Source organism: Trifolium pratense, linkage group LG7, assembly GCF_020283565.1.
Source record: "Trifolium pratense cultivar HEN17-A07 linkage group LG7, ARS_RC_1.1, whole genome shotgun sequence".
Classification (NCBI taxonomy): domain Eukaryota; kingdom Viridiplantae; phylum Streptophyta; class Magnoliopsida; order Fabales; family Fabaceae; genus Trifolium; species Trifolium pratense.
This window is the reverse complement of record NC_060065.1, coordinates 43,092,394-43,105,056: the sequence shown is the minus strand read 5'-3', so window position 1 is coordinate 43,105,056 and position 12,663 is coordinate 43,092,394. Positions and strand designations below refer to the sequence as shown.

Here is a 12,663-nt window from a genome sequence, read left to right as displayed (position 1 = left end):
TTTTTTTTGTCAAGTAGCTTAATGGCTTGAAATTTCACATTTAAGATGAATAAGTGGGATGACCGGGGTTCGAACTCCGATCCCCTGCATACTAATGCAAATGTCCACCAGTTGAGCTATAAAATAGTACATCTGTTAATTTGAATAATAATATGGGAAACTTCCGCACTATATATGTAGAATTTGGATTGTCTAGATCAAATGATATAAAAAATGTAAATATTCATTTTTATTTTATAATTATACTAAGCTCTAACACCAAAACGTTGGTCTAAGAGCAATCATACAATAATTTTTGACATCACTTATTTAACGAAAATCTTAAGATACTGTGTCGAACATATTGCTCAACAGTTATATGCAACTTCTTATTACACACCAAAATATTCAAAAAAAATCACACATACAAAAAAAAAATCATTTATGTATGGCTCTTAATTATGATTTAGTCATAATCAATAAAACCTACCATAAAACCCATGTTAGGGAATGGATCCTCTTCATATAATGTGAATTTTCTTGACATTGTTACAAGGTGATATGGAAAATTAGTTTCAATCACTCTCTTTCAAAATATTAAGCAATCATATCTATTTCTTTCTAAAACAAATATAATCACCATATATCTTTCTTATTGTAAGCTAAAAAGAATTCATTCATCAACATAAAAATAAAACTACAACTTAAGCATAAGCATAAGTTATGCTCAAGAATAGGACCACAAAAGTTATTACATCAAATCTTAGGATCTGTAAATTGGAAAGAAACAAAGCCTAAGCTAATAGATCAAATAACCTCAACTTAAACATTATATTTGCTACTATAATGTGTTTATAAGTATATAGTACTCCCTCTGGTCCTTTTTATAAGGAACACTTAGGGCAAAAAATTTGGTCCTTTTTATAAGAAACTTTGACCAATTTTCAAATATTTTAAATGTTCAATTTCACTTATGCCCTTATTTATTATGAGAGAGAATTTAAAAATAAGTAAGTTAGTTGAATAAAGAGTAATTAAATAAGGGTATACATGGAATAAATTAAAATTTATAAGAGTATTAAATGAAAATAACTATGTTAAATGTGCTTCATTGGTCTGTGTGATTTTTTCAAAGTGTTCCTTATAATAAGGACCGGAGGGAGTATGTTACTATATATTCTCTCAAAGACTCTATTTGTTTAGAATTTCAAATTATTTTGTAGTAATAAAAACCATATTCTATACACAACTACATATAATGAGTATGTAAACAAAACAAATATGCAACAACATGAAGAGAATCGGCCAACGTATGTTTGGTCCAGTTGGTCCAGTCGGCCAACAAAACCTTTCAGTTGGATGTTCTGAAGAATCTCCATAGAATGAAACTCATTACAATACATTTGATTATTCTCAACCTCACTAAAATTTGTTATTGTGGATGGTAATTGTTCTTGATTAAGATTCAAACATCCTTTGAGACCAATTTCTATTTCAGACAAATTGAAACTACTTGTACCAACTTCAACATTTGATAGCCTTGAATTTTCTAAAGAAGGATCAAAAGGTCTTTTATCCATTTGATCAGAATTGTTCTGAGAATCAGGCTTTTTATTGAGGAAATTTGCATAAACTAATGCAAGATCAATATTTGGTCTATCAGTATTCACCAATGAGGAGCAAGAAGAAGATGAAATAATATTATTAGTCCTCAAAATAGGATCATAAGAATGATGACCAATTGTATCAGAATTTTTGAAAGTGAGAGAATCAAAGGATTGTTGTCTTAATAAGGTTTTGTTGTTACCTCTTCTGTTTTTTCTGCAGCCACCACCAACAGGAACATTTCTGAGGGATCCACCTTTTGTCCAATACCTTCTGCATCCTTTGCAAAAGTATCTTGGTTGAGTTAAACTGTAGTTATTGTAGTAGCAGAATTTTGTGTTGGATGAACCACATCTTGGACAATTTGGTGATATCTCATTAGCTTTCCACTCACTCTCCATGTCTGCATCTGTGTGACAAAAAATGTTATCTCCCTCTATCTCTCTGTATTTAATTTTGTGTGTGTGTGTGTGAGAGAGAGAGGAGGTTATGTTAAGAGAAAGTGACAGTGCTGCATAGTTAGAGTTATATATGTGGTACAAGAAGTGATATCAACACTTACTCTTTTTAATACTCTATATCTGCATAGTACGACACTTCAGATTAAAGGTATATCTGGTGCTCAATGTAAATACAAATAGTTATATTTAATTATTTTAATTTTCAAATTAACTATTTATGTGATGTGTAAATGTCGTGGCAAGTGTAAGTGTGTCATATCATAGCTCTCTAAAATTGGTTGAAATTTATCTACACCATATAAATTTAGGGGTTAATAGGTGATTTTTTTTACTAATGGTTAATAGGTGTTTACTCCTTACAATATGGGCGAATTTTGATTTATCTCCTGTAATATTAGCGAATTTTGATTTACCCGCCTCATTATGTCACGTCACCATTTATCTGAAATCTTAAGTCAACATATTTCATGAGGGGGGTAAAAATTATGTCCTTCACATTACATATGGGTAATCAAAAAAATGTATATTATCGGTGGTAAATCAAAATTCGCCCACATTACAGGGAGGTAAACACCTATTAACCCTAAATTTATTGGACATACTAATAACGAAGAGTGTTGGAAAGAGAGGATCAAATAAAGTGTAGATATCACTACTCATATTAGGTTTAACTTATCCTAATAAAACTGAGTTGTAAGGTGAGAAATGTCACTCTTTAGACATATTTATCAATAACGTGTGTTTTAACCCCATGTGTTCTATACTTATGAGCTGCATATGGATCTCAGAATCATAGCTTACTGGGCCAAAACATCCATATCCAAAGAGAGGCTCGTTAGATCAAGAAATGATAAACTATAAAGAGAAACATTTAGAAAAGAAAATAAAAAAGAGGACAAATCCATTCTAGGAAAAACAGTATATTCAATCTTATGTCCATCACAATTGAGCTTGCAACATGGATACTTTCATGGGTAATTTGAATCATCGGTAATATCATACAAAAAATTTATATTTTACCCAATTAATTTTACAAAATTAGTTTATAACATGAAAAATTTCAGCTGACTAAAAATTCTAATCATACTCTATGTGAGGACCTAGAATTTTTCCAAATAACACTAACTTGTTATTGGTGAAGTTTGAGTTCCCAAAGCACATTGAGTGTTGGGGTTAATTAGCTATTAGTGTAATGGTGCACATGAGATGAGATAATGGATTATATGATCTTGGAAATGTATATGTATTCATGCACATGAGCATCCATGAGGTAAATAAGCCAGGTAGTGTGCCACTAAACCATAGGGTGTCGGTGTTTAGTACACATGGCATGATGATATTGGTGGATATGAGGGTGATTGGGGAAGCAAAGCTATCGAAAGCATAATTTTCAGGTTCCTTTCAACAGCAAACAGTGTTTCGATATCAACACATTCCTTCAAATGTGTAGCATCCCAACCCCACATCGCAGTCACTTACCATCTTCATGTATTGTATTAATTCCTCACTCACTCTCTACAAAATTATCGACTTTTATTTTTGGCTTAATTAATAAAATGGTCCCTTAAAAATATTTTTGGTTTCAGATTGGTCCCTTAAAGAAAAAAAGGTCCAAATAGGTCCCTTAAAGAAAAAAAAAGTCTGAATAGGTCCCTTAAAGACATCTCCGTTAATCAGTTTGGTCCCTAAAAAGATGTCTAAATAGGACCAAACTGATTAACGAATATGTCTTTAAGGGACCTATTCGGACCTTCTTTTCTTTAAGGGACCTATTTAGACCTTTTTTTCTTTAAGGGACCAATATGAAACCAAAAATGTCTTTAAGGGACCATTTTATTAATTAAGCCTTTATTTTTTGTTCCCATAAAGTGTTTAATCCTTGTTAAATTACATGTAGTAATTTCTTCTAAAAAAAAAAAAAAGAAGTTACATGTTTTTTGGATTAATTCTTTTGCAGATGTATTTAAAATTAATACATGTTTATTTAAAATAAAACAATATGTAAATATTGTCCTATGAGTTTAACTCAGTTGATTGGATATTACATTATATATGTAGGGGGCCGAGGTTCGAATATCGGCTATCTCACTTATCCAACTTACGGGTAGGATTTCTAGTCACTGGACTATTTATCCAAAACAAACATGCAAATGTCACCATTCTTTTTTGTTCATACTAATAATTGTTTAGAGATCCTTATGTAGCCTTATATTTTTGTTTAGATAGACGAAATAACAATAACTATTAGAAACTCACATATAAGTGGAGGAGTCGGCCTCGAACTCCAGTCACAACATCTACCTATAAATTTCGATATTTTTTTCATTTGAATTAGGATTTATGTGGACAGCTTATTAGTAGTATTTAGTACTTAAATAGTGGTCGAATTAATGAATATGGTCACGTTGTAATCCTTAATATTGTGAAGAATTGCGGTCGAATATGGTCGATGCAGTCTCAATGACAATCACATTCAAATTTCGAGTGTTGACAACTTTAAAAGACCAATATGTCACACTTGTGAATATTTACTTTAGGCACTTATGATATTTAGAGGTAAATTTGAATAAACATTTTTTTTTATTTAAGAAAGATGATGAAGAAGATTCATGAAAAATGATAAAGATGATGAAGGTGTTCTTCATTTTAAATCTTGTTTATTGCTACCAGCCAAGATCACGACCACCAACCGTTGTTATGTGAATTTTAGTATAAGAAGTAGATCTTATTGATGGATAATATTCGCAAGTGAACGAATTACCACGTAGTAATAAAAATTTCGATCCACAGGGATTGTGTGATTAAACTAGTCTAATAGTGTTCATAAACATTATGCAAGAAATACACATAAATTGGGGGTATGTTGAGTGATGAATTGTTAGAAAATGCGCTTTGATATAATGTAAAAGCGAGGTAGAATCATCGGAATCACCTAGTCTATAGCTAAACCACATGCAATCTACTATATCATAGGAACACTAGTGCAGAAAGGAGATACAACCACTGGCCAAACTGACTTTCTACTACTGGCCGCGGCCAGTAGTAAATGCAGTCGACGATGTAAGTACAACTTTCCACGTCGGGTATTTTTATACCCGTTGTGGTATGTGTAGTTTCTTCTGTAATTATTATTTAATATTATGGGGATTCCACGTCGGTTTTTACAAATACCCGTAGTGGTATGTATGAGATTCCACTACGGGTATTTACAATATCAGTAGTGGTATGTATGGTTTCCAGTTTTTTTTTTTAAGAATTGGGGATTCCACTACGGGTATTTACAAATACCCGTAGTGGTATGTATGAGATTCCACTACGGGTATTTATGCATACCCGTAGTGGTATGTATGGTTTCCAGTTTTTTTTTTTTTAAGAATTGGGGATTCCACTACGGGTATTTACAAATACCCGTAGTGGTATGTATGAGATTCCACTACGGGTATTTACGCATACCCGTAGTGGTATGTATGGTTTCCAGTTTTTTTTTTTTTAAGAATTGAGGATTCCACTACGGGTATTTACACATACCCGTAGTGGTATGTATGGTTTCCTTTTTTTTTTTTAGAATTGAGGATTCCACTACGGGTCATTACTCTTACCCGTAGTGGTATGTGTAGTTTTCACTACTGATTGTTATAAATATCAGTAGTGATATGTTAGTTTTATTTTATTTTTTTTTTCGTTTTTTTGTAGCATCCTGTGCCTGCATATTAGTAGTGGTGTGTAGTTTTGTAACATGACCAAATTTCATCACAGACCCCAAAGAATGAGCCATTGCTGCTAGTGCTAAAGCTATATGTTAAAAATCAGTTAGGAAGTGCAAAGCTATATCTTCTATACATCACAACCTCATGGAGGCAACTGATGCATATATATATAACTATGATAATCCATCCATGATTTAAACTAATATAAACTAAGGTTATAATTAGGAAGTGCAAAGTCCAGCAGCTGCAACTGCACCATAATATTACTAGAAAATAGAAGGTACAAATATTATGCATTAATTTGCCTAGTCCAAAGTTAAACCAGTTCCATTTACAATGAAGCATGGCAAGCTTTTCATTATAATTTTCCACTAAACATGTCTTCTCAGATGAAGCATAACAAGCATTTCATCACCATCCTCAATTCCCAGCTGCATGAAATATATATAATTTGGATCAGAAAACCAAGAATTCTGACAATGAGACAGAATATACTAGCTAATATTTAAATTACATAATAATGAACAAATGTTGAGAAACAAAAACCTCGTGTGGAGTCTGCTCAGCTTGGACGAGACGTGATAAGTGCAAAAATCCTATTGAATCCTATTGGCAGAGACGTGATAAGCCAGAAATTTTGTTCAATTGGCAGAGAGTTTCTGGCTTAAGCCAGAGAAAGCCAAAAATCCTATTGAATTGGCAGAGAGTTTCTGGCTTAAGCCAGATAAAGCTACAAGTCCTGTTGAATTGACAGTGAGTTTTTGGCTCCAGCCAGAGAAAGCCAGAAGAGCTGGAGGTGACTCAGAGGACACGTGTTAGCAAACCCAGCTTTAGCACAGTTTTAGCACAATTTAAAATATTTTAGCACAGTTTTAGCAGTAGCACAACAATGTAAGCATGAACTAAGGCCTGGAGTTAATATTCAAACATAGTGAAAGACTAGCAATAAAATAATGAGGAACCTGTTTGCTCTATACCTTTCAATTTTGATTTTGAGAAACCATCTTTCACTGAACAAGATATCAAGGATCTAATTTGGAGAGAAACTGTTAAGGTTTATAAGGGTTTTGCAATGTTATAAAATTTTCAAAATCTGGTATGAAAACTGCAACATTGTCCTAGAGGCACTAGCAGAAAAATAGAATTTTATGATTATTTTTAAATAACAAAACTAAAGAATTTGCATGTGTAACAAACATGACCTAAAGTAAAAACTGAAGAGTGAGTGTTACTCTTATATTTACCATACTACATAAACCTTTCAATACATTATCTATATTATGCAGCCATTCCCTTATTCATTAGTATGAAGCACGGACACAGACACGAAAACTGACACGTCGACACCAATAATAATCTGAGAAAATGACACAATTTAATATAATTATAAGTGTCGGTGTGTGTCGGTGTCCGACACCAACGCGTGTCCGACACCGGGACACACCTAATCTGAGGAGTGTCTTTGCTTCAGATCATTACACTCATTTTCATTGCTATGCAGCATCTGTTATCTTCATGCAACCCTATCTGATATGGATTTTTGGGATACCTCTATTTTTCGCAATCTACTATTGATAACACAAATTCAGAATGAGTTTCTCTATATTCAGTAATGGAATGCTGAGGTAATGTTAAACTTCTTACCCTTCTATTTCTACAGTGCAAAATTGAACAAAAACCAAACGGGGTTGGTTAATTATGAATACAATTGAATTCAAAAAGTTCAAATTGCAAACAAGTTGATATATTTATCCTATAAATAACCTACAGCAGTTGACACAAACGCAATAATGGAAGAGGCATAAAGAATTGAATTTGAATGAAAATAAAAGACAAAAAGTGTGAAAAAAAGCACCTTGAGGAACTAAACACCATCCCAACTCTTTCTATCCAAACAAATCGAGCAGAAGCAACCCAACTCCACTGGTAACCTAATAAACCAAATTGAAGATAAAAATTTAAAATATGAATTGAATTTAGGTTATAAAAAAATGAAGAATAGAGAGAAAAAGGGATTGTTACCGCAGATTGAAGCTTGTCACCGCAGATTGAAGCAAATTTGGAGAATGATAAAGGGGTCGCCGTCTAGGGTTTGGAGAATGATTGAAGAAATTGGGACGATGGCGCTTTAGGGACGATGGCGATTTGGGAAGAAATTGGGAAGAAATTTGGGAACGATGAAGAATGAGAATGAAGAATGAAGAAATTAGGGACGAACGGCGCTGTGTGTGTTCTCGAGGGAAGAAATTGGGAACGATATGAAGAATGAAGAAATTGGGAATGATATGAACAAATTAATTAATTAATGAACACTAATAGGGATTCCACTACGGGTGAAATCCAAATCGGTAGTGAAATCCAATTAAAAGATATTTTAATATAATTACAACATTGCCACCGTGTCTACTTTTCACTACGGATTTAAGAAAGCCAGTAGTGAAATCCCGTGTCTCTGAACTTTTCACTACCGGTATTAAAATATCAGTAGTGGAATCCTTTGGTCAAATGTATTTCACTACTGGTATGTGAATACCAGTAGTGGTATCTCTAAACCAAAAGTCATTTTTCTACTATCTACTCAAGTGTTCACAACTAGATCGACAAATTAGTGAATCGCAATCTCTTGTCAAAATCCACTCTATTCGTTGTCGATACTCCCCCGATCTCTCGGGCGGAAGCTACCTACAACGAATGATATGAAAGCGCGTCAATCGTTCGCTACACTCTATGTCTCAATCTCTCGACCGGAAACACTCGAGTGCTCAATGCAATTCAGTTCAGAAATTAAATCAATACTCTCGCACGTGACTTAACTCGAAATCATTACAACACTAATGAAGGATTATAAAGCATTAAGAATCGAATTGCATTAAATCAACACTATGAACAGAGTAGATTCTTACATATAGCAGATTACAAATAATTCATCTACATCCTAGACTATCCTAGATCCTACCTCCAAAAGAAGCTTAGCTCCTCATGTTGCTTCGTTCGCGTCCTCGCTTCAACTTCATGGCTTGAGAATCCATGCTATTGAGGTGCTCGGAGCTATCCTTTGAAGTCCTTGATCTGGATCTTGATGCTTCCAAAATCAGAGAATAGATGAATATTGCAGAATTTTCCAACCCACTAACAGAATTATGCAGAAACCTTATATAATGAACGCAACCACGCCGCGCGTGGTCAGGTATCACGCCGCGCGTGATCAAGTCAGAGAGCAATCCAGTTCCTGAACAAAGCTTCACGCCGCGCGTGGTCAGGTATCACGCCGCGCGTGATCAGAGTGAAAACTTGGCTTCCTGTGATCTCCATCACGCGGCGCGTGATGGGCTACGCCCCCAGCGTAGTGAAAATCAGCAATTTACTGCAATTTTTCCTGTTTTCTTGCAAAACAAGTAATCAAGCTTATGATTAGATTTCTCTTATATTTATTGCTAAAAACCTACTAAAATGTATCTAATGTTGCTAAAATAGGCATGGATTAGAGAGTGTGACGATCCGTCATCACAACCCCAAACTTAAACCTTTTCTTGTCCTCAAGGAAACAACTTTTACCTCAAGCTTTTGTGTCAAGACCTTGGCATTTTCCTTAAATTCACTCGAATCATACATACGTGAGAATCACCTGATGATCAATGATCCACCTGCAAACAATGCTCAATTGCACAATCGTTCCCGCAAGACATTTTCAAGTAGTTCACACTTTTCGACCAAGGCTCTATGATCCCATCACACTACTCACATACACTCTTCAGTTTTGGTAATTCACTCAAATCAACACATCAATGCAAGTCAACAATAATTTTGCAAGTAGTCTAAGAATTCATTCGGTTCACTTTGTGCACACACATTAGAGGTCTTTTAGGGTTATAACGTGGCTTGGCTAGGGTGGATGGTGACATTTTGGATAAGTAGTAGAAAAACTTGGAGTTAGATCCCCCTAAGGTCAAAAAAAATTTCATAAACCAAAACCTTATTCTTTTGAAACATAGTGGACTAGAGAACTTTTTTATATCATCAAACAAAGTTTTGCAATTCTTTTGAATTCAAGGCTATCACTTCTTTTTGTACTTCTTTTTGTACTTCTTTTCTATTTTTTGTTTATCTTTCTTTTCTTTTCTTCCACATAAAGCCTTGTAACTTTTGAAACTTTTGAAATTTTTTTCTCAATTTTCAAATCAAACTTTTGTAAGTTCTCTAGTACCCTCGCAACCCCAAACTTAAACATTTCCTTGTCCTCAAGGAAACAACTTTTACCTCAAGCTTTTGTGTCAAGACCTTGGCATTTTCCTTAAATTCACTCGAATCATACATACGTGAGAATCACCTGATGATCAATGATCCACCTGCAAACAATGCTCAATTGCACAATCGTTCCCGCAAGACATTTTCAAGTAGTTCACACTTTTCGACCAAGGCTCTATGATCCCATCACACTACTCACATACACTCTTCAGTTTTGGTAATTCACTCAAATCAACACATCAATGCAAGTCAACAATAATTTTGCAAGTAGTCTAAGAATTCATTCGGTTCACTTTGTGCACACACATTAGAGGTCTTTTAGGGTTATAACGTGGCTTGGCTAGGGTGGATGGTGACATTTTGGATAAGTAGTAGAAAAACTTGGAGTTAGATCCCCCTAAGGTCAAAAAAAATTTCATAAACCAAAACCTTATTCTTTTGAAACATAGTGGACTAGAGAACTTTTTTATATCATCAAACAAAGTTTTGCAATTCTTTTGAATTCAAGGCTATCACTTCTTTTTGTACTTCTTTTTGTACTTCTTTTCTATTTTTTGTTTATCTTTCTTTTCTTTTCTTCCACATAAAGCCTTGTAACTTTTGAAACTTTTGAAATTTTTTTCTCAATTTTCAAATCAAACTTTTGTAAGTTCTCTAGTACCCTCGCAACCCCAAACTTAAACATTTCCTTGTCCTCAAGGAAACAACTTTTACCTCAAGCTTTTGTGTCAAGACCTTGGCATTTTCCTTAAATTCACTCGAATCATACATACGTGAGAATCACCTGATGATCAATGATCCACCTGCAAACAATGCTCAATTGCACAATCGTTCCCGCAAGACATTTTCAAGTAGTTCACACTTTTCGACCAAGGCTCTATGATCCCATCACACTACTCACATACACTCTTCAGTTTTGGTAATTCACTCAAATCAACACATCAATGCAAGTCAACAATAATTTTGCAAGTAGTCTAAGAATTCATTCGGTTCACTTTGTGCACACACATTAGAGGTCTTTTAGGGTTATAACGTGGCTTGGCTAGGGTGGATGGTGACATTTTGGATAAGTAGTAGAAAAACTTGGAGTTAGATCCCCCTAAGGTCAAAAAAAATTTCATAAACCAAAACCTTATTCTTTTGAAACATAGTGGACTAGAGAACTTTTTTATATCATCAAACAAAGTTTTGCAATTCTTTTGAATTCAAGGCTATCACTTCTTTTTGTACTTCTTTTTGTACTTCTTTTCTATTTTTTGTTTATCTTTCTTTTCTTTTCTTCCACATAAAGCCTTGTAACTTTTGAAACTTTTGAAATTTTTTTCTCAATTTTCAAATCAAACTTTTGTAAGTTCTCTAGTACCCTCGCAACCCCAAACTTAAACATTTCCTTGTCCTCAAGGAAACAACTTTTACCTCAAGCTTTTGTGTCAAGACCTTGGCATTTTCCTTAAATTCACTCGAATCATACATACGTGAGAATCACCTGATGATCAATGATCCACCTGCAAACAATGCTCAATTGCACAATCGTTCCCGCAAGACATTTTCAAGTAGTTCACACTTTTCGACCAAGGCTCTATGATCCCATCACACTACTCACATACACTCTTCAGTTTTGGTAATTCACTCAAATCAACACATCAATGCAAGTCAACAATAATTTTGCAAGTAGTCTAAGAATTCATTCGGTTCACTTTGTGCACACACATTAGAGGTCTTTTAGGGTTATAACGTGGCTTGGCTAGGGTGGATGGTGACATTTTGGATAAGTAGTAGAAAAACTTGGAGTTAGATCCCCCTAAGGTCAAAAAAAATTTCATAAACCAAAACCTTATTCTTTTGAAACATAGTGGACTAGAGAACTTTTTTATATCATCAAACAAAGTTTTGCAATTCTTTTGAATTCAAGGCTATCACTTCTTTTTGTACTTCTTTTCTATTTTTTGTTTATCTTTCTTTTCTTTTCTTCCACATAAAGCCTTGTAACTTTTGAAACTTTTGAAATTTTTTTCTCAATTTTCAAATCAAACTTTTGTAAGTTCTCTAGTACCCTCACCCCAAACTTAATTTGTTGCTAATTCCAAAGAGCAACCCCAAACTTAGTGGTGAGCAATGCGCATCAACCACTAATTAGGTGCCTAACCTCCAAGAAAGTCATTCCTTTTTTCATCAAAAATTTCTAAAGGTTTTGCAAGAATAACATTTTCTTTTTCAGCTCAAATTGGGTAAGCAAAGGATATATATATGTAAGGGTGGATAGAAAGGCTCAAAGGTACCAAGGAACATGCCTCGTGTGTGCTACAACAGTACCAATCAAATAAAAAGACGACAAGCAAAATCGAGAGACAATACATGAGTGGATATCACACATAGAAGAAAAAGGAGTGTTTGGCTCAATACCTCTCGGTTGGGTCGAATCAAAGAACCGGTCAAAAAGTGTGCGTTCCCTTCCTTTGCCTCTTGATCACATGAGTGCAACAAGCTATTGCACTGCAGGTTTCACAAATTACATACGGAGAAAATCAAGCAATTGATACTCAAGTAAATAGAAAGAAAATGCCAAGATATCGAAACAAATTCCAAAGGTAAAAGAAATTCCACAATCAAACATAAAAAGATTCAAATTCAGAGTTAATTGTACAATCATCCAAGCAATATTCAAA

The 12,663-nt window shown here is 34.2% G+C and overlaps 1 protein-coding gene and 1 long non-coding RNA gene across 2 annotated transcripts; both read right to left on the bottom strand.

Moving 5' to 3' along the window:
* Positions 1 to 1,178: 1,178 nt before the first annotated feature.
* On the bottom strand, positions 1,179 to 2,066 carry LOC123896458 (dof zinc finger protein DOF2.1-like). The gene has a single exon (XM_045946840.1). The coding sequence runs from the start codon at positions 1,983 to 1,985 to the stop codon at positions 1,179 to 1,181; it is 807 nt and encodes a 268-aa protein (XP_045802796.1). The 5' UTR covers positions 1,986 to 2,066.
* Positions 2,067 to 5,981: 3,915 nt separating this feature from the next.
* LOC123895099 lies at positions 5,982 to 8,021 on the bottom strand. Its single transcript, XR_006804100.1, has 3 exons — positions 7,775 to 8,021; positions 6,299 to 7,683; positions 5,982 to 6,183 (listed from the first exon to the last, which is right to left on the bottom strand). It is a non-coding gene; the product is annotated as an uncharacterized LOC123895099 (long non-coding RNA).
* Between the last annotated feature and the right edge of the window lie 4,642 nt (positions 8,022 to 12,663).

What these genes read in the sequence shown, in the direction of transcription:
- LOC123896458 (XM_045946840.1), bottom strand. Translation starts at nt 1,985, where the DNA reads ATGGAGAGTGAGTGGAAAGCTAATGAGATATCACCAAATTGTCCAAGA.